This window comes from Bombina bombina, chromosome 7, assembly GCF_027579735.1.
Source record: "Bombina bombina isolate aBomBom1 chromosome 7, aBomBom1.pri, whole genome shotgun sequence".
Lineage (NCBI taxonomy): Eukaryota > Metazoa > Chordata > Amphibia > Anura > Bombinatoridae > Bombina > Bombina bombina.
This window is the reverse complement of record NC_069505.1, coordinates 308,206,298-308,234,058: the sequence shown is the minus strand read 5'-3', so window position 1 is coordinate 308,234,058 and position 27,761 is coordinate 308,206,298. Positions and strand designations below refer to the sequence as shown.

At 41.1% G+C, this 27,761-nt stretch overlaps 1 protein-coding gene across 1 annotated transcript in view; it reads left to right on the top strand.

Moving 5' to 3' along the window:
• The window catches only part of LOC128666372 (contactin-4-like), a 438,445-nt gene that overhangs the window by 330,966 nt on the left and 79,718 nt on the right, over positions 1–27,761 (top strand). The window contains exons 13-14 of the mRNA XM_053720931.1: positions 18,284–18,459; positions 20,610–20,730. Coding sequence (XP_053576906.1) covers positions 18,284–18,459; positions 20,610–20,730 — 297 coding nt within the window. The remainder of the gene's footprint in view (positions 1–18,283; positions 18,460–20,609; positions 20,731–27,761) is intronic.

Sequence of the window (27,761 nt, the reverse complement as noted above, 5' to 3'; positions counted from 1 at the left end):
ATTACATCATTGTTTAAGACTTATTGTTCACTTTTAAGTTTGTAACTTTTATTCGCATACCCATGTGGGCCTGTATTATTTTATCTCTTGTTTGTCTCAATAAAAAATATATTAAAAAAAATAAAATAACAGTCTGCCCTAATAAAGGAGTTATTTTAAAGGGATAGTAGACACCAAAAATGTTATTGTTTAAAAAGATAGATAATCCCTTTATTTACCATTTCCCAGTTTTGCATAACCAACACTGTTATAGAAATATACTTTTTACCTCTGTGATTACCTTGTATCTAAGCCTCTGCAGACTGCCTCCTTATCTCAGATCTTTTGAAAGACTTGCATTTTAGGCAATTAGTGCTGACTTAAATAAATCCACAATCATGAACACAATCGCCTAGATTTAGAGTTCTGCGTTAGCCGTCAAAACCAGCGTTAGGGGCTCCTAACGCTGGTTTTGGCCGCCCGCTGGTATTTAGAGTCAGTCAGGAAAGGGTCTAACTCTCACTTTCCAGTCGCGACTTTTCCATACCGCAGATCCCCTTACGTCAATTACGTATCCTATCTTTTCAATGGGATCTTTCTAACGCCGGTATTTAGAGTCTTGGCTCAAGTGAGCGTTAGAAATCTAACGACAAGACTCCAGCCGCAGCAAAAAGCCAGGAGTTAAGAGCTTTCTGGGCTAACGCCGGTTCATAAAGCTCTTAACTACTGTGCTCTAAAGTACACTAACACCCATAAACTACCTATGTACCCCTAAACCGAGGCCCCCCCACATCGCCGCCACTCTAATAAAAAATTTTAACCCCTAATCTGCCAACCGCACACCGCCGCAACCTACATTATCCCTATGTACCCCTAATCTGCTGCCCCTAACACCGCCGACCCCTATATTATATTTATTAACCCCTAATCTGCCGCTCCCAACGTCGCCGCCACCTACCTACACTTATTAACCCCTAATCTGCCGACCGGACCTCACCGCTACTATAATAAATGTATTAACCCCTAATACGCCTCACTCCCACCTCAATAACACTATAATAAATAGTATTAACCCCTAATCTGCCCTCCCTAACATCACCGACACCTAACTTCAAGTATTAACCCCTAATCTGCCGACCGGACCTCACCGCTACTCTAATAAATTTATTAACCCCTAAAGCTAAGTCTAACCCTAACACCCCCTTAAGTTAAATATAATTTTTATCTAACGAAATAAATTAACTCTTATTAAATAAATTATTCCTATTTAAATCTAAATACTTACCTGTAAAATAAACCCTAATATAGCTACTATATAAATTATAATTATATTGTAGCTATTTTAGGATTAATATTAATTTTACAGGTAACTTTGTATTTATTTTAACCAGGTACAATAGCTATTAAATAGTTAATAACTATTTAATAGCTACCTAGTTAAAATAATTACAAAATTACCTGTAAAATAAATCCTAACCTAAGTTACAATTAAACCTAACACTACACTATCAATAAATTAATTAAATAAAATACCTACAATTATCTACAATTAAAGCTAACACTACACTATCAATAAATTAATTACATACAAATACCTACAAATAAATACAATTAAATAAACTAACTAAAGTACAAAAAATAAAAAAAGAACTAAGTTACAAAAAATAAAAAAATAATTTACAAACATTATAAAAATATTACAACAATTTTAAGCTAATTACACCTACTCTAAGCCCCCTAATAAAATAACAAAGCCCCCCAAAATAAAAAAATGCCCTACCCTATTCTAAAATAAAAATAGAAAAGCTCTTTTACCTTACCAGCCCTTAAAAGGGCCTTTCTCCAACTTTGGTGTGTCCGGTCCACGGCGTCATCCATAACTTGTGGGAATATTCTCTTCCCCAACAGGAAATGGCAAAGAGCACAGCAAAAGCTGTCCATATAGTCCCTCCTAGGCTCCGCCCACCCTAGTCATTCTCTTTGCCGCTGAACAAGCAGCATCTCCACGGAGATGGTGAAGAGTATGTGGTGATTAGTTGTAGTTTTTTATTCTACTATCAAGAGTTTGTTATTTTAAAATAGTGCTGGTATGTACTATTTACTCTGAAACAGAAAAAGATGAAGAGTTCTGTTTGTGAGAGGAATATGATTTTAGCAGCAGTAACTAAAATCGTTTTCTGTTTCCACATAGGACTGTTGAGATGAGATAACTTCAGTTGGGGGAAACAGTTGGCAGACTTTTCTGCTTAAGGTATGACTAGCCATATTTCTAACAAGACTGTGTAATGCTGGAAGGCTGTCATTTTCCCCATCATGGGGACCGGTAAGCCATTTTCTTAGTCTCAAACAGAATAAAGGGCTTAATATGGGCTATAAAACTGGTAGACACTTTTATGGGCTAGATCGATTGCTTTATTTGGGCATTTTATACAGCTTGATGTTGAAATTCACACTTTATAACTTTGGGGAACGTTTTTTTACGTCGGGCACTGGTTTAGACACCCTCCCAGTCAGGAAGGGCCTTTCTATGTAGTAGGCAGAGCCTCATTTTCGCGCCATTACTGCACAGTTACTTTTGAGAGCAGGACATGCAGCTGCATGTGTGTGGGTCTGGAAATAGTTGAAAAGGTTCCTGAAAGGCTTCATTTGGTATCGTATACCCCCCTGGGTTTGGTAAAGTCGCAGCAAAGGCTGTAGCTGGGACTGTAGAGGGCTTAAAACTTTAAGGGTTAAAGGTCTGAAATTTGGGGTGCAATGCTTTGAATGCTTAAAGACACTGTGGTGAAAATTTGGTTAAATTTGAACAATTCCTTCATAGTTTTTCACATATTCAGTAAAAAAGTGTGCCCTGTTTAAAATTTAAAGAGACAGTAACGGTTTTGTTTTAAAACGGTTTTTGTATTTTATTGACAAGTTTAAGCCTGTTTAACATGTCTGTGCCTTCAGATAAACTATGTTCTGTATGTATGGAAGCCAATGTGTCTCCCCCTTCAAAATTGTGTGATAATTGTGCCATAGCGTCCAAACAATGTAAGTACAGTACTGCCACAGATAGTAAAGTTGCCCAAGATGATTCATCAGATGAAGGGAGTAGACATAGTTCTACATCATCTCCTTCTATGTCTACACCAGTTTTGCCCACGCAGGAGACCCCTAGTACTTCTAGCGTGCCAATGCTTGTTACTATGCAACAATTGACGGCAGTAATGGATAACTCCATAGCAAATATTTTATCCAAAATGCCTGCATTTCAGAGAAAGCGCGATTGCTCTGTTTTAAACACTGTAGAGCAGGAGGGAGCTGATGATAATTGCTCTGTCATACCCTCACACCAATCTGAAGTGGCCATGAGGGAGGTTTTGTCAGATGGGGAAATTTTCTGATTCAGGTAAAATTTCTCAACAGGCAGAACCTGATGTTGTGACATTTAAATTTAAGTTAGAGCATCTCCGTGCACTGCTTAAGGAGGTGCTATCTACTCTGGATGATTGTGACAACCTGGTCATTCCAGAAAAATTGTGCAAGATGGACAAGTTCCTAGAGGTTCCGGTGCACCCCGACGCTTTTCCTATACCCAAGCGGGTGGCGGACATAGTGAATAAGGAGTGGGAGAAGCCTGGCATACCTTTTGTCCCCCCTCCTATATTTAAGAAATTATTTCCTATGGTCGACCCCAGAAAGGACTTATGGCAGACAGTCCCTAAGGTCGAGGGGGCAGTTTCTACACTAGCCAAGCGCACTACTATTCCTATCGAGGATAATTGTGCTTTCAAAGATCCTATGGATAAAAAATTGGAGGGTTTGCTTAAAAAGATTTTTGTACAGCAAGGTTACCTCCTGCAACCTATTTTGTGCATTATTCCTGTCACTACAGCAGCGTGGTTCTGGTTCGAGGAACTAGAAAAGTCGCTCAGTAGAGAGACTCCGTATGAGGAGGTTATGGACAGAATTCACGCACTTAAGTTAGCTAATTCCTTTATTTTAGATGCCGCTTTGCAGTTAGCTAGATTAGCGGCGAAAAATTCAGGGTTTGCAATTGTGGCGCGCAGAGCGCTCTGGCTAAAGTCTTGGTCAGCGGATGTTTCTTCCAAGACAAAATTGCTTAATATCCCTTTCAAGGGTAAAACCCTTTTTGGGCCAGAATTGAAAGAGATTATCTCAGACATCACTGGGGGTAAGGGCCATGCCCTCCCACAAGATAGGTCTTTCAAGGCCAAGAATAAGTCTAATTTTCGTTCCTTTTGCAATTTCAGGAACGGACCAGCCTCCAACTCTGCAGCCTCTAGACAAGAGGGTAATGCTTCGCAAACCAAACCAGCTTGGAAACCGATGCAAGGCTGGAACAAGGGTAAGCAGGCCAAGAAGCCTGCTGCTGCTACCAAAACAGCATGAAGGAGTAGCCCCCGATCCGGGACCGGATCTAGTAGGGGGCAGACTCTCTCTCTTCGTTCAGGCTTGGGCAAGAGATGTTCAGGATCCCTGGACACTAGAAATAGTTTCTCAGGGTTATCTTCTGGAATTCAAGGAACTACCCCCAAGGGGAAGGTTCCACATGTCTCACTTATCTTCAAACCAAATAAAGAGACAGGCATTCTTACATTGTGTAGAAGACCTGTTAAAAATGGGAGTGATACACCCAGTTCCAACTGTGGAACAAGGACTGGGGTTTTACTCAAATCTGTTTGTAGTTCCCAAAAAAGAGGGAACCTTCAGACCAATTCTGGATTTAAAGATTCTAAACAAATTTCTCAGAGTGCCATCGTTCAAAATGGAAACTATTTGAACGATTTTGCCTACAATCCAGGAGGGTCAATTTATGACTACCGTGGATTTAAAGGATGCGTATCTACATATTCCTATCCACAAAGATCATCATCAGTTCCTAAGGTTCGCCTTTCTGGACAAACATTACCAGTTTGTGGCTCTCCCATTCGGGCTAGCCACTGCTCCAAGGATTTTCACAAAGGTACTCGGGTCCATTCTAGCGGTTCTAAGACCAAGGGGCATTGCAGTGGCACCTTACTTGGACGACATTCTGATACAAGCGTCGTCTCTTTCAAAGGCAAAGGCTCACACAGACATCGTTCTGGCCTTTCTCAGATCTCACAGATGGAAGGTGAACATAGAAAAAAGTTCCTTGTCTCCGTCGACAAGAGTTCCTTTCTTGGGGACAATAATAGATTCTTTAGAAATTAAGATTTTCCTGACAGATGTCAGAAAGTCAAAACTTCTAAGTGCTTGTCAAGTTCTTCATTCTGTTCCACGACCTTCCATAGCTCAGTGCATGGAAGTAGTAGGGTTGATGGTTGCAGCAATGGACATAGTTCCTTTTGCGCGAATTCATCTAAGACCATTACAACTGTGCATGCTGAAACAGTGGAATGGGGACTATACAGACTTGTCTCCAGTGATTCAAGTAGATCAGAAGACCAGAGACTCACTCCGTTGGTGGCTAACCCAGGATCACCTGTCCCAGGGAATGAGCTTCCGCAGACCAGAGTGGGTCATCGTCACGACCGACGCCAGTCTAGTGGGCTGGGGCGCGGTCTGGGACTCCCTGAAAGCTCAGGGTCTATGGTCTCGGGAAGAGTCTCTTCTCCCGATAAACATTCTGGAACTGAGAGCGATATTCAATACTCTCAGGGCTTGGCCTCAACTAGCAAAGGCCAGATTCATAAGATTCCAATCAGACAACATGACGACTGTTGCTTACATCAACCATCAGGGGGGAACAAGGAGTTCCCTGGCGATGAGAGAAGTGACCAAAATCATAAAATGGGCGGAGGATCACTCCTGCCACCTATCTGCGATCCACATCCCAGGAGTGGAAAACTGGGAGGCGGATTATCTGAGTCGTCAGACATTCCATCCGGGGGAGTGGGAACTCCACCCGGAGATATTTGCCCAGTTGACTCTATTATGGGGCATTCCAGACATGGATCTGATGGCGTCTCGTCAGAACTTCAAGGTTCCTTGTTACGGGTCCAGATCCAGGGATCCCAAGGCGACTCTAGTGGATGCATTAGTAGTGCCTTGGGCCTTCAACCTAGCTTATGTGTTCCCACCGTTTCCTCTCATTCCCAGGCTGGTAGCCAGGATCAAACAGGAGAGGGCCTCTGTGATCTTGATAGCTCCTGCGTGGCCACGCAGGACTTGGTATGCAGACCTGGTGAATATGTCATTGGCTCCACCATGGAAGCTACCTTTGAGACAGGATCTTCTTGTACAGGGTCCATTCGAACATCCAAATCTAGTTTCCCTCCAGCTGATGGCTTGGAAATTGAACGCTTGATTTTATCTAAGCGTGGGTTTTCGGATTCTGTGATAGATACTCTGATACAAGCCAGAAAACCTGTAACTAGAAAGATTTACCATAAAATATGGAAAAGATATATCTGTTGGTGTGAATCCAAGGGATTCTCATGGAGTAAGATCAAAATTCCTAGGATCCTTTCTTTTCTTCAAGAAGGTTTGGATAAGGGATTATCAGCGAGTTCTCTAAAGGGACAGATTTCTGCTTTATCTGTCTTGTTACATAAACGACTGGCAGCTGTGCCAGATGTTCAAGCTTTTGTTCAGGCTTTGGTCAAGATCAAGCCTGTTTACAGACCTTTGACTCCTCCCTGGAGTCTGAATTTAGTTCTTTCAGTTCTTCAAGGGGTTCCGTTTGAACCTCTACATTCCATAGATATCAAGATGTTATCTTGGAAAGTTCTGTTTTTGGTTGCTATTTCTTCTGCTAGAAGAGTTTCTGAGTTATCTGCTCTGCAGTGTAATCCGCCCTATCTGGTGTTCCATTCAGATAAATTTGTTTTGCGTACTAAACCTGGTTTCCTTCCAAAGGTTGTTTCCAACAAGAATATTAACCAGGAAATAGTTGTGCCTTCTTTGTGTCCGAATCCAGTTTCAAAGAAGGAACGTTTGTTACACAATTTAGATGTAGTTCGTGCTTTAAAGTTCTATTTAGAAGCAACAAAGGATTTCAGACAAACGTCTTCTCTGTTTGTCGTTTATTCTGGCAAGAGGAGAGGTCAAAAAGCTACTGCTACCTCTCTTTCCTTTTGGCTGAAAAGCATCATCCGATTGGCTTATGAGACTGCCGGACGGCAGCCTCCCAAACGCATCACAGCTCACTCTACTAGGGCTGTAGCTTCCACATGGGCCTTCAAGAACGAGGCTTCTGTTGATCAGATATGTAAGGCAGCGACTTGGTCTTCCCTGCACACTTTTGCCAAATTCTACAAATTTGATACTTTTGCTTCTTCGGAGGCTATTTTTGGGAGAAAGGTTTTGCAAGCCGTGGTGCCTTCCATTTAGGTAACCTGATTGGCTCCCTCCCTTCATCCGTGTCCTAAAGCTTTGGTATTGGTTCCCACAAGTTATGGATGACGCCGTGGACCGGACATACCAATGTTGGAGAAAACAGAATTTATGCTTACCTGATAAATTACTTTCTCCAACGGTGTGTCCGGTCCACGGCCCGCCCTGGTTTTTTTTAATCAGGTTTGATGAATTTCTTTCTTTAACTACAGTCACCACGGCACCCTATGGTTTCTCCTGTTTTTCTCCTGTCCGTCGGTCGAATGACTGGGGTGGGCGGAGCCTAGGAGGGACTATATGGACAGCTTTTGCTGTGCTCTTTGCCATTTCCTGTTGGGGAAGAGAATATTCCCACAAGTTATGGATGACGCCGTGGACCGGACACACCGTTGGAGAAAGTAATTTATCAGGTAAGCATAAATTCTGTTTTTGCGGGGCATGCCCCAAAGAATTCTGCTCTTTTGCCTGTAAAAAAAAACATACAATACCCCCCCAACATTACAACCCACCACCCACACACCCCTAATCTAACCCAAACCCCCCTTAAATAAACCTAACACTAAGCCCCTGAAGATCTTCCTACCTTGTCTTCACCACGCCGGGTATCACCGATCCATCCAGAGGAGGCTCCAAAGTCTTCATCCAAGCCCAAGCGGGGGCTGAAGAGGTCCATCATCGGGCTGAAGAGGTCCATCATCCGGCTGAAGTCTTGATCCAAGCGGGGGCTGAAGAGATCCATCATCCGGCTGAAGTCTTGATCCAAGCGGGGGCTGAAGAGATCCATCATTTGGCTGAAGTCTTCTATCAAGCGGCATCTTCAATCTTCTTTCTTCCGGATCCATCTTCATCCCGCCGACGCGGAACATCCATCCTGGCCGACGACTTCCAGACGAATGACGGTTCCTTTAAGGGACGTCATCCAAGATGGCGTCCCTCGAATTCCGATTGGCTGATAGGATTCTATCAGCCAATCGGAATTAAGGTAGGAAAATTCTGATTGGCTGATGGAATCAGCCAATCAGATTCAAGTTCAATCCGATTGGCTGATCCAATCAGCCAATCAGATTGAGCATGCATTCTATTGGCTGAAACTGCCCCATTGTTTCCTATGGGGGAATCGTGCACGAGCACGTTTTTCAAGCTGGCCGCGTCCGTAAGCACCGCTGGTATTTAGAGTTGCAGTGGCGGTAAATTATGCTCTACGCTCCCTTCTTGGAGCCTAACGCAGCCCTTCTGTGAACTCTAAATACCAGCGTTATTTAAAAGGTGCGGGGGGGAAAAAGCACGCGTAGCTAACGCACCACTTTGGCCGCAGAACTCTAAATCTAGCCAAATGTTATTTATATGAAACACATGAACTAACGCCCCCTAGCTGTGAAAAACTGTCAAATGCATTCAGATAAGAGACGGCCTTAAAGGGCTTAGAAATTAGCATTTGAGCCTACCTACAGTAGGTTTAGCTTGCAAATAAAAATACCAAGAGAACAAAGCAAAGTTGTTAAAAATGACATGCCCTATCTGAATCATCAACGTTTAATTTGGGCTTTACTATCCCTTTAAAGGGACACTAAACCCAAAAAAAATTATTTTATGATTTAATTAGAGAATACAATTTTAAACAACTTTCCAATTTACTTCTATTATCTAATTTGCTTCATTCTTTAGATATCCTTTATTAAAGAAATAGCAATGCACATGAGCGAGCCAATCACACGAGGCATCCATGTGCAGCAACCAATCAGCAGCTACTGAGCCTATCTAGATATTCTTTTCAGCAACGTATATCTAGAGAATTACGCAAATTAGATAATAGAAGTAAATTAGAAAAATGTTTACAAATGCATGCTCTTTCTTAATCATAAAAGAAAAAATTTGGGTTTCATGTCCCTTTAAGATAAGGTGCGCTAGACCCAAATCTAGAAACTTTTTAAAGGATGGCTACTTAAATGATAAATAATCTAAGAATATAACTAAACATATCCAGGGGCATAGGGCTATACTGAGATAACAATGCAGGGTACCCTCCGTTTGCTGTTCTTCTTTCCAGTGGTCTATTTTTTCCCCAGATGCTGCAAACACTAGTGCAGAGAGTCACCAGTTGGCCGTTAGTGATCTAATGCACTATATGATGTCATTATTGCTCTTCTGTCATGCCTTTATGCACTGCATTATAAATAATCATTTTGCTAACACAATTTCCATTTCACAGCAGTCCGGGTATATATACCTTGAAAATGCTGCGTATGTTTACCTGGTATTCTTTACTGTAAAAAAAAAAAATTAGAGTTCACATTTAAATGAGCTTTATCACTGTTCTCTACCACTATGTAAAGTATAATGGCATGTTGCAGGGTCCCTGGATAGGGGAAGTTAAAGGGACATTATACACTAGATTTTTCTTTGCATAAATGTTCTGTAGATGATCCATTTATATAGCCTATCTGGCTGTGTTTTTGTAAAAAATTATAGTTTTGCTTATTTTTAAATAATATTGTGCTGATTTTCAGGCTCCTAATCAAGCCCCAAAGTTTTAGATGTATACTGATGTATACAAACTTCAGGCTACTTTTGTTTGTATATGCAGGGGAGGGGGAGGGGGGAGGTTCTGCTATCAGCCCCTTTCAGTGGGTGTCCCAGACTTATCTAATTAACAGTGTTAAATTAGGAGCTTTTAAGTAAGTTTTTAAAAGGTTTTATACTGGATGTTTAGATCAGTATCTGTGCATATTCTTTATAGTAGTGTCTACTACATGCAGTTATATGAAAATTGGTGTATACTGTCCCTTTAATCATTTGAACTAGTGGGAAAAAATCTTTATTTATATTTTTAAAAGACAAATTGTATGCACTGTGCATATTGTACTTTAGCTAATAAAACACCTTAAAGTATGCAGCAATATTGCTGTTGTGGGTCAGAAGGTCTTTAATGAAATACACCTTGTTATACACTTTTGAGTTGACTTTATCACTTATATCTACAAAACGGTATTTCTTACATGGAAGACAATTACAGTTAAATGTTTTTTGGAAGGTGGCCAGATTGACCTGTCTAGCTTTGTAGTTTACATTCTTTCAAGGGATTAAACTATCAATGCTTCCCATAGATTCTGCTCTTAACTGTACTTTCCAATCTGATATCAGCCAGCAGGAGAGATAAGGAATAGTGCATTATGAAGAAGATTACATAATATTGTTAGCTATATATAATGACTAGTTTTGACATTTTAAACTTATCCACCGCTTTGCCAGGATTGCCAAATCCATATTTTTGTGCATTGTTGCTGGGTTGTGTGTTGACAAACACATTTTCTTCAACATATTTGATGCATGTTCTTTCTGCTGGTCGTTCTATAGGATGAAAGAAGATGATATATATACGCCCAACCAACAAAACAAAAACATCCCAGCTTATTTTTGTTACCCCCCTATGAGAAACTTCTTTTTGCACCTAATACGTTGGTTTCCAGGTGTCAAGTAAATTCTGTACACAAATACTAGACACTCTCTTCATAATCAAGTTTCCATAGTGTAAAGCAGAGTTCCTCAACCACGGTTCTCAAGTACGCCAACAGGCTAGGTTTTTATTATAGCTGAACTTAAAGGGACATTAAACACTAAATACATGCTAGATAGAATGATGCATTCAAAGAAAAGATTAGTCCATGACTAACATGCAGATGTATTTTTTAAAGTTTCATTCATTGTTTAAAAATTGACAAAATAAGTCTAAAGTTTTAGTGTCTATAAAACACTGGGAGCTGCCATGTTGTAACTTGTGTTACCTTTTCTGCTGTGGCCAATTAGGGTCAGTTATAAATAGGTCACTAGAGTGTGCAGCCAATGGTTGTGCTGGATTTAACAGTGTTCTGCACTTCCATTTCTAACAGGAACTGAAAAGCTCACAATTTCAGAATGGAATTACAGGCAAAGAGGACAAAATAAATAATGAAAGTATATTGCAGAGTTGTTTTATTATATACAATTTATCATTTTATATTACCATCTCAAAGTGTTTAATGTCCCTTTAAGCACAGATGAAATAATCAGGTTAGTTACCATGGTTACTGATCAGCTGATTATTTCACCTGTGTTCTGGTTGAGCTATAATGAAAACCTGACCTGTTGGTGGTACTTGAGGACCACGATTGAAAAACACTGGTGTAAGGAACCCTGCCCATCCCTTCCCCCACCTGCCTCCCTCCTTCCCTCCCACTGATGCTACAAGGTGCCAAAAAATGATCCTTACAGAGAGTGACACAAACAAATAAGCACAATCAGTTCATCTTTACCATATGAAGCCAGATGTCTTCTGTCCCCATATGCAGTCTCCGCTGACAGAAGGGACCACAACATGCACATCTGTGCCAGATGGAGATACTACGTTAACACAGTACACTTGACAAAGTACTGTCTGGTGTGATGTAGTACCTAGTCCAATTGGAACAAGAGGTTACGGTTTTGTACCACCTCTCCCTGCCTTTAGCACTGGCACCTTCTTGCTTAATATTTTGCAGCTTCCCCTCTGATGTATTGCTTGGGAGCAGAGATACTTTGGGAACACATTAAGGGAAAACACTTTTATAGTACATAGTCCCTTTAACTGCCTTTCTTAACAAGACCTTGAAATGTAAATTTGTATCCCCTTAAATATGTATCCAGTGATTTACCTGCTTGAGTGTATTTGAATGTTTATAGATTTGCTCCTTTACCATTATTTTGCTATTTGAAATAGCTGTGTTTTCTTGTTAAAAATCATCATCTATACTGAAAGATTTTTGTTTATAAAAATTCTATCTAAAAGAGACAGCAATAGAAATCAACCTCCCAGTGCCCAGCCCATTAGAAAGTATATTCCTGCAACAGCTTTAAATACAATTAACTCTTATCAGATGTTTTCCTGCGTGCATTGCTCCTTTAACTGATACTAAGTTTTATAAGTAGCCTTTAAGGGGCATTGTAGTGCAAATATTACATGCTGTTATTGGTTAGAGCATGTAATTTTAGCACTAGCAATTGCGCAAGTGTATAAACTATGAAACATAGTTAAAGCACTGCTCAGAAGCCACAGAGAACTGCTGATCTCAAGCAGATAAAGCCAGTAGGCCAATCAGTAGTGGCATAACCCAGATTTATTTTCTCTGGACCAACAGTGTGGCTTCGGAGCAGTACTTTAACTATGTATTTAAAGGGACAGTCTAGTCCAAAATGAACTTTCATGATTCAGATAGGGCATGTAATTTTTTAAACAACTTTACAATTTACTTTTATCACCAATTTTGCTTTGTTCTCTTGGTATTCTTAGTTTAAAGCTAAACCTAGGTGGGCTCATATGCTAATTTCTAAGATCTTGAAGGCCGCCTCTTATCTGAATGCATTTCAATTTTTTTCCCACTACTAGAGGGCATTTGTTCATGTGTGTCATATAGATAACATTGTGCTCACGCATGTGGAGTTACTTAGGAGCCAGCACTGATTGGTTAAAATGCAAGTCTGTCAAAAAAACTGAAATAAGGAGGCAGTCTGCTGAGGCTTAGATACAAGGTAGTCACAGCGGTAAAAAGTATATTACTATAACCGTATTGGTTATGCAAAACTGGGGAAAAGGTAATAAAGGGATTATCTGTCTTTTTAAACAATAAAAATTCTGGTGTAGACTGTCCATTTAACCCTTTTTTATTGGGGTCAGGTGCATACATTTGCAGAGTCAGAAGTGCTACAATTATATAACAAATTAAAGCATCAGTTTTGCACTATAATAGCCCTTTGACTATAGCCTTTAGCAGTAAAACTGTAATTTGTATCATCACCCCTCTTGAGACGTATTGGTGCAATGACAGATGAGCTCGGCTTACCTGAATAAAACTGTCTTTAGACTTATGTTTTCACTTTTCTCATAAGATGGTTGCTCTTTAGAATTACAAGTGATTAACTTTAAAATCTACTTCAAAAGTAAATATCTACTTCTAGTCTTTGAAATTCAGATCTAACATTTCCGCAATAGATTTTTTAATGCATTGCCAGAAGAACAGCAGGTCATCACAGTAAATACATTATCCATAAATGGATTCTGAACTCCACAGATGTGCACTGCTTCATGCCATGCTCAGAATAGGTTGGCATGAAAGGGGGGCAAACTGTGCCTGTAAAAATGAGCTAAGTCTCTAAAGATAATGTTGGTTACAAACAAAATAAATGTGAGTTACACAGAATGTTGTCACTTTAAAATGGCATTCTATTAAATCTTAGAATAATCTTAACAAATAATACATCCTGAGGCCGTCAAGCCAAAATTCCTGCCAAGCACAGGATACAGAGAACTGGCAACGATTGTTAATCAACAGTATTCCTGCTGAGATTCTGTATTTCCATACTCTAGATGCAATGGTTCATATCCCGTATAGGGCCCATTAAACTGAAAATTGAATTCCTCATAAAATGTTCAGTTTTGCATAGTAAAAAGAATGTTGTAATATACTTTTATTTTTATTTTGTTCCCTTAGTCTGTAATTTAATTTTCTTTTCTCTGCCCCCAGAGAGAATGGATTGTAATACTTTGAAATGCAGAATTTTAACCCTATAATATTTGGGGTTTTGGTTGATCAGTGCAGAAACCCATTTATATTACTAAATGGCTGCACAAAGGAAATGAGATAGGGGCCGTATACCCCTGTTTCCGCGCAAGCCTTCAGGCTCGCCGGAAACAGGAGTTAAGAAGCAGCGGTCTTAAGACTGCCGCTCCTTAAAGGGACACTGTACCCAAATTTTTTCTTTTGTAATTCAGAAAGAGCATGCAATTTTAAGCAACTTTCTAATTTACTCCTATTATCAATTTTTCTTCATTCTCTTGCTATCATTATTTGAAAAAGAAGGCATCTAAGCTTTTTTTTGGTTTCAGTACTCTGGACAGCACTTTTTTATTGGTGGATGAATTTATCCACCAATCAGCAAGGACAACCCAGGTTGTTCACCAAAAATGGGCCGGCATCTAAACTTACATTCTTGCATTTCAAATAAAGATACCAAGAGAATGAAGAAAATTTGATAATAGGAGTAAATTAGAAAGTTGCTTAAAATTTCATGCTCAATCTGAATCACAAAAGAAAATTTTTGGGTACAGTGTCCCGTTAACTCATCTGCTGCCTCTGAGGCTGCGGACATGGTCAGGTTGATTGAGACCCCCTGCTAGCGGCCTGCTAGCGCGAATCTGCAGGGGACGGCATTACACAAGCAGTTCACCAGAACTGCTTTGCAACGTTAAATGTCAACAGCGTATGCTCTCGGCATTCAGCGATGTCTGGTGGACATGATACGCTACAGCGGTTCATGCTTGCCAGACATATGATAAATCGGCCCCATAGAGTAGGTTTTTCAAGAGGTGTATCCCTGGGCAGAAAAACAATTGTAATTGTAGTCGTAAGGCAGACATAAACTGAGGTACACTGAAGAAACCTGGATATACTAAAGCTTGCTGTAACATATTTAAAGCAATAGGAAAGTCAAAATTAAACTTGCATGATTCACATAGAGCAGGTCATTTTAAGACACTTTTAAATTCACTTCTATTTTCAAATGTTGTTCTCTTGGTATCCCTTGTTGAAAAAGAATACGCTCATTTCCTACACTAGCGGGAGCTAGCTGCTGAATGGCGCCTGCACACATTTGTCTCTTGTGATTGGCTAACTAGATGTGTTCAGCAAGCTGCCAATTAATCCTTCAGCAAAGGATTCAAAGAGAATGGAGCACATTTGATAATAGAAGCAAACTGGAAAGTTGTTTGAAATTGTATGTTCTATCCAAATCATGAAAGAGAAACATTGGGGGTTTCCTGTCCCTTTAATTACACGTGACATGTTAAGACATAGGGGCATATTTATCAAGCTCCGTATGGAGCTTGATGCCCCGTGTTTTTGGCGATCCTTCAGGATCGCCGGAAACACAGGTTATGAAGCAGCAGTCTAAAGACCGCTGCTCCATAACCTGTCCGCCTGCTTTGAGGTGGTGGACAAACAGCGCCAGAAATCAACCCGATCGAATATGATCAGATTGATTGACATCCCCTGCTAGCAGCATCTGCAGGGGGTGGCATTGCATCAGCAGTTCGGTGCAATGATACATGCAGAGAGAGTATGCTGTCGGCATTTATCGATGTGCAGCGGACATGATCCGCAATATCGGATCATGTCTGCTCGCACAATGATAATTCGGCCCCATAATGAAACATTTTGAGCAGGCTTAACACTCACATGTACTGAAACGCACTAGAGAATGCTGGAAACACTTGTAGGACTATGAGGACTATGACTTCACAATATTAGTAACAAGACACTATATGGTCTGGGGTAGGAGAAATTTACAATTTCAGGGAATACAGCAGAATTCCTTATAGCCAGAAGTAGCGACAGGGAAGAATGACGGATTAAGAAGAAGTGATTTTTACTGTAAATGCCCATCCCCTTGTGAAAGGAAATAGATTAAACAATGGCACTATTATAGGCAATCCCCACTAATTGTGTATTTGTAAAATAGTGTGAAATACACCTGTGTGTGATTTCACACTCTTTATATTCTGTTCTATTATTTATGGATTGGTGCTTGTGCATATAATGTAATTACATTAAAAAAATTGTGGAATTGGAGTTGTTCCACAGGACAGTATGCACCTCTAGCACTCTGATGCCCAGACTCACTGGGAGGGACTTTACAGGAATAAAATTAAAATATAACTTTTATTGTTGAAAAATTAAAATTGTATACAAACATACACAAAACACACTCACATATAAAATCGAACATGTGGGAAAGAACCGAAATAATTAATAATATGATACTATTAAAGTATTTAAAGCCTACGTAATAAGGTTAGCAAGTATCACAATTATAGGTTACTGGTAAAGTCTGATTTCTTATACCTAATGTATCTATCCAGGTAATAGGAATATGAATATTTAGCTAGTAGTGGCTGTGTTGACAAAGGCAAGGTGGGTAATTCCACTGTAGTATATACACCATGGGTATCTGTTGGTATGTGGGAATTCCAATATACTACTTCAGATATCAAGGCCTCTAGTTTATACCTACTATCAGGGGCTAATGGGATAAACCTACATGAAAGGTCATATAGAGCGATAATGACAAGGTAGGAGAGCTCATCCTGTTTAGGGGTTGGTGTTTTTGGGTGACATAATCTGTATTGCTCAGTAATCAATTGTTTAATTCCGTAGACAGTGTACCAGAGACTGATATACTTATATTGCTGTATTAAAGTGCTAGAAATATTGGGATGGTAATGAAATTACATTTATGATAATAATACTATATAGCTCATCTTGTAACTCCAGGTCCAAAAGTTCCCAAAATAATTAAAATTGTTAACGCTCGTAATAAAATTGCTTCAACAATTAGGGCTTAGTATACGTCTAATGTTTATGTTACACATTTGTTACGACATTCGATATACATGCCATTGGCTTGCATTTTGGCTCAGGTGTATCCACAGTGTACATAAGTATATAATATTTTGATCTGTCACTACGTGACCAAGACCTGCAAATAGTTGCCAGATGTGGTTATATTTCGGTCATTATCGCTCTATATGACCTTTCATGTAGGTTTATCCCATTAGCCCCTGATAGTAGGTATAAACTAGAGGCCTTGATATCTGAAGTAGTATATTGGAATTCCCACATACCAACAGATACCCATGGTGTATATACTACAGTGGAATTACCCACCTTGCCTTTGTCAACACAGCCACTACTAGCTAAATATTCATATTCCTATTACCTGGATAGATACATTAGGTATAAGAAATCAGACTTTACCAGTAACCTATAATTCTGATACTTGCTAACCTTATTACGTAGGCTTTAAATACTTTAATAGTATCACATTATTAATTATTTTGGTTCTTTCCAACATATTCGATTTTATATGTGAGTGTGTTTTGTGTATGTTTGTATACAATTTTAATTTTTCAACAATAAAAGTTATATTTTAATTTTATTCCTGTAAAGTCCCTCCCAGTGAGTCTGGGCATCAGAGTGCTAGAGGTGCATACTGTCCTGTGGAACTACTCCAATTCCACAATTTTTTAATGTAAGCCCATCCCCTTGTGGTCTGAATAGGTATTTTGATGTGGTTTTGTGTATTTAATTTATATATCTGTTTAATAATTTTATTTTCATGTTTCAGATAGAGCATGCACATTTAAACAATTTTTTATTATCTAATTTGCTTCCTTCTCTTTGTATCATTTGTTAAAATGCATACATAGGTAGGCTCGGGAGCAGCAGTGTACTCCTGGGAGCTAGCTGCTGATTGCTGGCTGTACCTATGTGCCTCTTGTCATTGACTCACCCAATGTGCTCAGCTAGCTCCCAGTAGTGCATGTGTAATGTTTTAAAACATACAGACACAGGCTGAAACATACTGTGGTACACTGAAACATAAAGAAACTGACAGACATGTTGGGTTGTGGTGAAGCACTATGTGATATTCTAAGACAATCCTAAACATTCTGACATGCTAGAGCATGCTGGGACATACTGAAACATGCTAGGATATAAAGAGATGTTGAAATCACATGCTGGGACATACTGAAACACGCTAGGATATAAAGAGATGTTGAAGTCACATGCTGGGACATACTGAAACACTCTAGGACATAAAGGGATGTTGAAACATCCAAGGGGTTAATAAAAATAGCTTGTTAACATATTGTTAAAACACACAGGGCATAATGAAACATGCTAAGGCACTATAACATGAAGGATATATGCTGAAACAATCGGACATAAGGTAATGTACATTGGGTTATTCTGTAAAACATTAGGGCATGTGGGAAAAAGGGAACCCACAATTCTACACTCTGGAACATGCCAGGATTTGACACATGCTATGACCCTGAAACATACTGGGATATTCTAAAATAGGCTCAGACATGTTCATACAAACTAGTCTATTCTAATTTGTCTTTCTTTCTTAGACCCCACGCAGGTACTTGTGCCACCATCCAGTATGGATGTCACTGTTGGGGAGAGCATTGTCCTGCCATGCCAGGTGTCCCATGACCATTCATTGGATATTTCCTTCTCCTGGTTGTTTAATGGGCAGCTCATCGACTTTCAAAAAGACGGGGAACATTTTGAGCGTGTTGGGGGAGTAAGTATGGACTGAGAAACTAGTGTTAAAAATCAAGTCATTGCATTCTGTTATGTCTCAGGAGAGCCTGGCAGTGCCAGTCGGTGATAGGTTGCATGGCTGACTGCCAATATTGGAATGGTACTTGGCACTTCCTCTCTTCAAGTGAAATTTGCCCCTACTGCTGTGAGTCAGGAGCTGCCAGTGAGCAAGCTTAGTCTGGCTTTTTCAGTATGTCAGAGTTTATGACTGATTTAGCACCTACTCTGTGTAAAAGGATGATAATGCTGCCTGATTGACACTAACATTGCATGACATATTCTAGAACGATAGCTTGGTTTTGTATGATGTGAAACAACCCTTGTCTCTCTGTGGAGGTAAATGACACCTCTTCTGAATGAGAACATGTTTTTTCATGGTATATGGGTAGCTTAACACTGTGACAGAGACTTCTAATGTGTATGGAGAGGTTTGGATTTATGTCAGAAGTTTCTGACACTATAATCGTGGAGTGAAATACAAGTGTATGAGGAGAGCCCTGTGCTATATAGCGGGCTCTTGGAATTGGCTTTATGCATATTAAGTCTTATGGTACTTTGTATAATGAACTTGGCAACACCACTGTGGGTGATGTTTGCCTATAATACTGGGTGTTATGTGCAAGTGGCACTGAATGCAGCTGCAGATGAGCTGAGCCGGCCATTGCTGTTGTGTGTGAGGTGAAATTGTCATTGCTGTTGTGTGTGAGTTGAACTTATCATTGCTGTTGTGTGTGAGGTGAACTTGTCATTGCTGTTGTGTGTGAGGTGAACTTGTCATTGCTGTTGTGTGTGAGGTGAACTTGGCATTGCTGTTGTATGTGAGGTGAACTTGGCATTGCTGTTATGTGTGAGGGGAATTTGGCATTGCTGTTGTGTGTGAGGTGAATTTGGCATTGCTGTTGTGTGTGAGGTGAACTTGCTATTGCTGTTGTATGTGAGGTGAACTTGTCATTGCTGTTGTATATGAGGTGAACTTGGCATTGCTGTTGCGTGTGAGGTGAATTTGTCATTGCTGTTGTGTGTGAGGTGAACTTGCCATTGCTGTTGTGTGTGAGGTGAACTTGCCATTGCTGTTGTGTGTGAGGTGAACTTCTAATTGCTGTTGTGTGTGAGGTGAACTTGTCATTGCTGTTATATGTGAAGTGAACTTGGCATTACTGTTGTGTGTGTGAGGTGAACTTGCTATTGCTGTTGTGTGTGTGAGGTGAACTTGCTATTGCTGTTGTATTTGAGGTGAACTTTTCATTGCTGTTGTATGTGAGGTGAACTTGGAATCGCTGTTGTGTGTGAGGTGAATTTGGCATTGCTGTTGTGTGTGAGGTGAACTTGCTATTGCTGTTGTACTTGAGGTGAACTTGGCATTGCTGTTGTATTTGAGGTGAACTTGTCATTGCTGTTGTATGTGAGGTGATATTGGCATTGTTGTTCTGTGAGGTGATCTTGTCATTGCTGTTGTATGTGAGGTGAACTTGTCATTGCTGTTGTATGTGAGGTGAATTTGGCATTGCTGTTGTGTATGTGAGGTGAACTTGCCATTGCTTTTGTGTATTTGAGGTGAACTTGCCATTGCTTTTGTGTATGTGAGGTGAACTTGCCATTGCTGTTGTGTGTGAGGTGAACTTCTAATTGCTGTTGTGTGTGAGGTGAACTTGTCATTGCTGTTATATGTGAGGTGAACTTGGCATTGTTATTATATGTGAGGTGAACTTGGTATTGCTGTTGTGTGTGAGGTGAACTTGTCATTGCTGTTTTGTGTGAGGTGAACTTGCCATTACTGTTGTGTGTGAGGTGAACTTGCCATTACTGTTGTGTGTGAGGTGAACTTGCCATTGCTGTTGTATGTGAGGTGAACTTGCCATTGCTGTTGTGTGTGAGGTGAACTTGCCATTGCTTTTGTGTGTGAGGTGAACTTGCCATAGCTGTTGTATGTGACTTGAGGTGAACTTGCCATTGCTGTTGTGTGTGAGGTGAACTTGCCATTGCTGTTGTATGTGAGGTGAACTTGCGTGTGGCAGGCATTGCTGCTTTGTGTCATGGTAGTCTGGTACGATTGCTGCATATGCTTAACACGGCTGAAGAGTTCACCTTGGTAGTTTCTTTGCCCTGATATATCCATCTCTCTCCTAACAGCAGGACTCAGCAGGCGATTTAATGATCAGAAGTATCCAACTGAAGCATGCTGGGAAATACATGTGCCTTGTGCACACAAGTGTGGATAAATTGTCTGCTGGAGCTGATCTCATTGTAAGAGGTAAAGAGAGGGGCAGACAATACCTGTTTAGATGCAGTAGAAGCTAAAAAGGAGCAGGAAGGAATTGGCACTACTATGAGACATAAGAAGTAGTGAAAAGCTGCATTAGGGTGCGGATAATTATAAGATGGAGCAGTGAATAATTGGATGATGAAAATTATGGTGGAAATACAGAGAATATAATGGGTGTTTGGAGTGGTTGTAGGGTACTAAGGATAAAATTTGGTTACACCTTATTGGAGGTCTAAAATTTATGGGTTGCTGAAAGTTATGATGGGAATATTTTGATGTGGGTGGAAAATCTGTTGAATAATTGGAAGATTACAAAAATGTAGCATAATTGATAAAAATAACAGTGTAAATGGTGATGGATATGTGGAATGATGGGATGGCATTTAAAAAAAGGACATTGCACAAGAAATCATGGATTCAAGGAATGACTGGAATGTGTAGGGGATGATAGAAGACAATGATTGTTGAATTTAATGGATAGTAAGATGATTCATGCAAAGAATTATGAGATGGTGCAAACAATAATGGCTGTATGAAATAATGGAAATGTATTAAAAAGTTTAATAAGAAGAGATTTGAGGAATGGTAGAGAAGACCAGGAATGACTGGTGCACTGAAAGATGGGAAGATCTAAAATATAATGGGTGGGAAGGTGAGCGTAGTAGGCAAGATCAGGGAAAGGTGTAAGGTTACAAGTAAAGATGTCTTGGTTTGGGGAACACTGGGAGTGTTAGTATCTTACAGTAGGTGGACCCTGAGGAACTTTAGGAAAAATAACCTTAACCTAAAGATCAAGGTACTACATAATGGGATGTTTGAGGGAGATGTGGACCTTATATTATTAGAGGTCGATGGATTGATGAGAGCTTGTATTTTGGATAATTTAATTTATTACTGACAGGTAAAAGGTTTGCATTTGCATCCAAAAGTTTAGTATCTTCGATATAAATTACATTTCAAGAGATACAGAAAAAAAGTGCAAGATAAAAAGCAAAGCTGTTTAATATTAGTTCCTTTAGAACCTACAGTATGAGAAGGCTGTGAGTCACTGTGTCAGGGTATGTGTTTTCATGCAAATTTGTCATTGTGCAGGGGAATATACTGTGTCAATGATCTGGGGAACACAGAGTGTCATTATACAAGAGAATACAGTGGGGCCTTTCTATCAAGCTCCGAAAGGAGCTTGACTGCCCATGTTTCTGGCGAGTCTTCAGTCACAAAGACTGCTGCTCCATAACCTGTCCACCTGCTCTGAGCAGGCGGACAGACATCGCCGGGAATCAACCCAATCAAGTTCGATCGGGTTGATTGACACCTCCATGCTGGTGGCCCATTGGCCGTGAGTCTGCAGGGGGTGGCGTTACACCAGCAGCTCTTGTGAGCTGCTGGTGCAATGCTGAATATGAAGAGCGTATTGCTCTCCGTATTCAGCAAGGTCTGGCGGACCTGATCCGCACTGTCGGATCAGGTCCGACAGACTTTGTTAAATAGAGGCCAGTGTGTCATTGTGCAGGACAATACAGATTCTTCAGAGGAACACAGAATGCCATTATGCTGGGGAACACTAAGTACCTGATTACCACTTTGCTGGGGAACACCAAGTGCCACTACATAACGGAACACAGAGTGCCATTATGCAGGAGAATACAGTGTGTCATTGTGCAGGATAAATACAGATTGCTCAGAGGTACACAGAATGTCATTGTCCTGGGGAACACGGTGTTCCCCAGCTTAGGTACTCAGGTACTCAAAGTGCCACTACATAAAGGAACACAGAGTGCCATTATACAGAAGAATACAGTGTGTCGTTGTGCAGGAAAACACAGTATTTTGTGTTTGTGCAGAGGAATATAGTGTAACACTGTGCCAGGGAACCCAGGGTGTGGTGTATGTGGAAGGAATATAGTGTACCATTGTGCAAGGGAACACAGGGAGTCTGTGCAGGGGAATATAGTGTACCATTGTGCTAGGTAACACAGGGTGTTTGTGCAGGGGAATATAGTGTACCACTGTGCCAGGGAACCCAGGGTGTCTGTGCAGGGGAATATAGTGTACCGTTTTGGCAGGGAACATAGGGTGTGGTGTATGTGCAAGGAACATAGTGTACCATTGTGCAAGGGAACATATGGTGTATGTGCAGAGGAATATAGTGTACCATTGTGCCAGGAAACATAGGGTGCCTGTGCAGCGAATATAGTGTACCGTTGTAAAAGGGAACACAGGGTGTATGTGTAAGGGAATATAGTGTTCCGTTGTGGAAGGGAACACAGGGTGAATATAATGTACCATTATGCAAGGGAAAACAGGGTGTATGTGCAGGGGAATATAGTGTACCATTGTGCCAGGAAACATAGGGTGCCTGTGCAGCGAATATAGTGTACCGTTGTAAAAGGGAACACAGGGTGTATGTGTAGGGGAATATAGAGTTCCTTTGTGGAAGGGAACACAGGGTTAATATAGTGTACCATTATGCAAGGGAACACAGGGTGTATGTGCAGTGGAATATAGTGTACCATTGTGCAAGGAAACACAAGGTGTATGTGCAGGGGAATATAGTGTACCATTGTGCCAAGGAACACAGGGTGTCTGTGCATCGGAATATAGTGTACCATTGTGCAAGGGAACACATAATGTCTGTGCAGGGGAATACAGTGTAACATTGTTCCAGGGAACACAGGGTGTATGTTCAGGGGAATATAGTGTAACATTGTGCCAGGGAACACAGGGTGTCTGTGCAGGGGAATATAGTGTACCATTGTGCCAGGGAACACAGGGTGTATGTGCAGGGTAATATACAGTACCATTTTGCCAGGGAACACAGGGTGTTTGTGCAGGGGAATATAGTGTACCATTGTACCAGGGAACACAGGGTGACTGTGCAGGGGAATATAATGTACCATTGTGCCAGGGAACACATGGTGTATGTGCAAGGGAATATAGTGTACCATTGTGCAAAGGAACAAAGGGTGTTTGTGCAGGGGAATATAGTGTACCATTGTGCCAGGGAACACACAGTGACTGTGCAGGTGTATATAGTGTACCATTGTGCCAGGGAACACAGGGTGTATGTGCAGGCAATATAGTGTACTATTCTGCCAGGGAACACAGGGTGTCTGTGCAGGGGAATATAGTGTACCATTGTGCAAGGGAACACAGGGTGTCTGTGCATGGGAATATACTGTAGTGAAGGTGTCTGTGCAAGGGAATATAGTGTACCATTGAACAAGGGAACATATGGTGTATGTGCAGGGGAATATAGTGTACCATTGTGCCAGGGAACACAGGGTGTCTGTGAAGGTGAATATAGTGTACCATAGTGCAAGGGAACACTGCGTGTATGTGCAGGGGAATGTAGTGTATCATTGTGCCAGGGAACACAGGGTGTCTGTGCAGGGGAATATAGTGTATCATTGTGCCAGGGAATAAAGGGTGTCTGTGCAGGGAAATATAGTGTACCATTGTGCAAGGGAACACAGGGTTTATGTGCAGGGAATATAGTGTACCATTGTACAAGGGAACATAGGGTGTATGTGCAGGGAAATATAGTGTACCATTGTGCAAGGGTACACATGTTATCTTTGCAGGGAAATATAGTGTACCATTGTGCAAGGGTACACATGTTATCTTTGCAGGGAAATATAGTGTACCATTGTTCCAGAGAACACAGGGTGTCTGTGCAGGATTATATAGTGTACCATTGTGCAAGGGAACACAGAATGTCTGTGCAGGGGAATATAGTGTATCATTGTGCCAGGGAACACAGGGTGTATGTGCAAGGGAATATAGTGTACCATTGTGCAAGGGTACACATGTTATCTTTGCAGGGAAATATAGTGTACCATTGTTCCAGAGAACACAGGGTGTCTGTGCAGGATTATATAGTGTACCATTGTGCATAGGAACACAGAATGTCTGTGCAGGGGAATATAGTGTACCATTGTGCCAGGGAATACAGGGTGTATGTGCAAGGGAATATAGTGTACCATTGTGCAAAGGAACAAAGGGTGTTTGTGCAGGGGAATATAGTGTACCAATGTGCAAGGGAACACAGAGTGCCATTATGCAGGAGAATACAGTGTGTCATTGTGCAGGAAAATACAGATTGCTCAGAGGAACACAGAATGCCATTATGCTGGGGAACAAAGTGTTCCCCAGCTTAGGTACTCAGGTACTCAAAGTGCCACTACATAAAGGAACACAGAGTGCCATTATACAGAAGAATACAGTGTGTCGTTGTGCAGGAAAACACAGTATTATCATTGTTCATAGAAACACTGAATACCTTTATGTTGGGGAACACCAAGTGCCACTATGTAACGGAACACAGAGTGCCATTATGCTTGGGAACGCAGAGTGTCATTATGCTCGGGAATATCAAGTGCCATTTTGCAAGGAAATGCTCATTCTCATTGTGCTAAGGAATTATACAATCCAATTGTACAGAAGAATATAGTGTACCATTATGTAAGGGAACACAGGGTGTATGTGCAGGCTAATATAGTGTACCATTGTGCAAGGGAATGTGCAGGTGAATATAGTGTACCATTGTGCAAGGGAATGTGCAGGGGAATATAGTGTACCATTGTGCAAGGGAATGTGCAGGGGAATATAGTGTACCATTGTGCAAGGGAATGTGCAGAGGAATATAGTGTACCATTGTGCAAGGGAATGTGCAGGGGAATATAATGTACCATTGTGCAAGGGAATGTGCAGGGGAATATAGTGTACCATTGTGCAAAGGAATATGCAGGTGAATATAGTATAGCATTGTGCAAGGGAACACAGGGTGTCTGTGCAGGGGAATATAGTGTACCATTGTGCCAGGGAACACAGGGTGTCTGTGCAGGGGAATATATAGTGTACCATTGTGCCAGGGAACACAGGGTGTCTGTGCAGGGGAATAGAGTGTACCATTGTGCAAGGGAACACAGAGTGTATATGAAGGGAATATTGTGTGGCATTATAGTGTACCATTGTGCCAGGGAACACAGGGTGATTGTGCAGGGGAGTATAGTGTACCATTGTGCCAGGGAACACAGGGTACATGTGGAGGGAATATAGTGTACGATTGTGCAAGGGAACACAGGGTGTCTGTGCAGGGGAATATAGTGTACCATTGTGCCAGGGAACACAGGGTGTCTGTGCAGGGGAATGTATTGTACCATTGTCCAAGGGAACACAGGGAGTCTGTGCAGGGGAATATAGTGCACTATTGTGCAAGGGAACACAGGGTTTATGTGCAATGGAATATAGTGTACCATTGTGCGAAGGAACACAGGGTGTCTGTGCAGGGGAATATAGTGTACCATTGTGCAAGGGAACACAGGGTATCTGTGGAGGGAATATAGTGTACTATTGTGAAAGGAAACATAGGGTGTCTGTGCAGCGAATATAGTGTAACATTGTAAAAGGGAACACAGGGTGTATGTGTAGGGGAATATACAGTACCATTTTGCCAGGGAACACATGGTGCTTGTGCAGGGGAATATAGTGTACAATTGTGCAAGGGAACACAGGGTGTATGTGCAAGGGAATATAGTGTTCCAATGTGCAAAGGAACAAAGGGTGTTTGTGCAGGGTAATATAGTGTACCATTGTGCAAGGGAACACACAGTAACTGTGCAGGTGTATATAGTGTACCATTGTGCAAGGAAAACAGGGTGTTTGTGCAGGGGAATATAGTGTACCATTGTTCCAGAGAACACAGGGTGTATGTGCAGGGGAATATAGTGTATCATTGTGCCAGGGAACACAGGGTGTATGTGCAGGGGAATATAATGTACCATTGTGCCAGGGAACACAGTGTATCTGTGGAGGGGAATATAGTGTACCATTGTGCCAGAAAACATAGGGTGTCTGTGCAGCAAATATAGTGTACCAATGTGCAAGGGAACACAGAGTGCCATTATGCAGGAGAATACAGTGTGTCATTGTGCAGGAAAATACAGATTGCTCAGAGGAACACAGAATGCCATTATGCTGGGGAACAAAGTGTTCCCCAGCTTAGGTACTCAGGTACTCAAAGTGCCACTACATAAAGGAACACAGAGTGCCATTATACAGAAGAATACAGTGTGTCGTTGTGCAGGAAAACACAGTATTGTCATTGTTCATAGAAACACTGAATACCTTTATGTTGGGGAACACCAAGTGCCACTATGTAACGGAACACAGAGTGCCATTATGCTTGGGAACGCAGAGTGTCATTATGCTCGGGAATATCAAGTGCCATTTTGCAAGGAAATGCTCATTCTCATTGTGCTAAGGAATTATACAATCCAATTGTACAGAAGAATATAGTGTACCATTATGTAAGGGAACACAGGGTGTATGTGCAGGCTAATATAGTGTACCATTGTGCAAGGGAATGTGCAGGTGAATATAGTGTACCATTGTGCAAGGGAATGTGCAGGGGAATATAGTGTACCATTGTGCAAGGGAATGTGCAGGGGAATATAGTGTACCATTGTGCAAGGGAATGTGCAGAGGAATATAGTGTACCATTGTGCAAGGGAATGTGCAGGGGAATATAATGTACCATTGTGCAAGGGAATGTGCAGGGGAATATAGTGTACCATTGTGCAAAGGAATATGCAGGTGAATATAGTATAGCATTGTGCAAGGGAACACAGGGTGTCTGTGCAGGGGAATATAGTGTACCATTGTGCCAGGGAACACAGGGTGTCTGTGCAGGGGAATATATAGTGTACCATTGTGCCAGGGAACACAGGGTGTCTGTGCAGGGGAATAGAGTGTACCATTGTGCAAGGGAACACAGAGTGTATATGAAGGGAATATTGTGTGGCATTATAGTGTACCATTGTGCCAGGGAACACAGGGTGATTGTGCAGGGGAGTATAGTGTACCATTGTGCCAGGGAACACAGGGTACATGTGGAGGGAATATAGTGTACGATTGTGCAAGGGAACACAGGGTGTCTGTGCAGGGGAATATAGTGTACCATTGTGCCAGGGAACACAGGGTGTCTGTGCAGGGGAATGTATTGTACCATTGTCCAA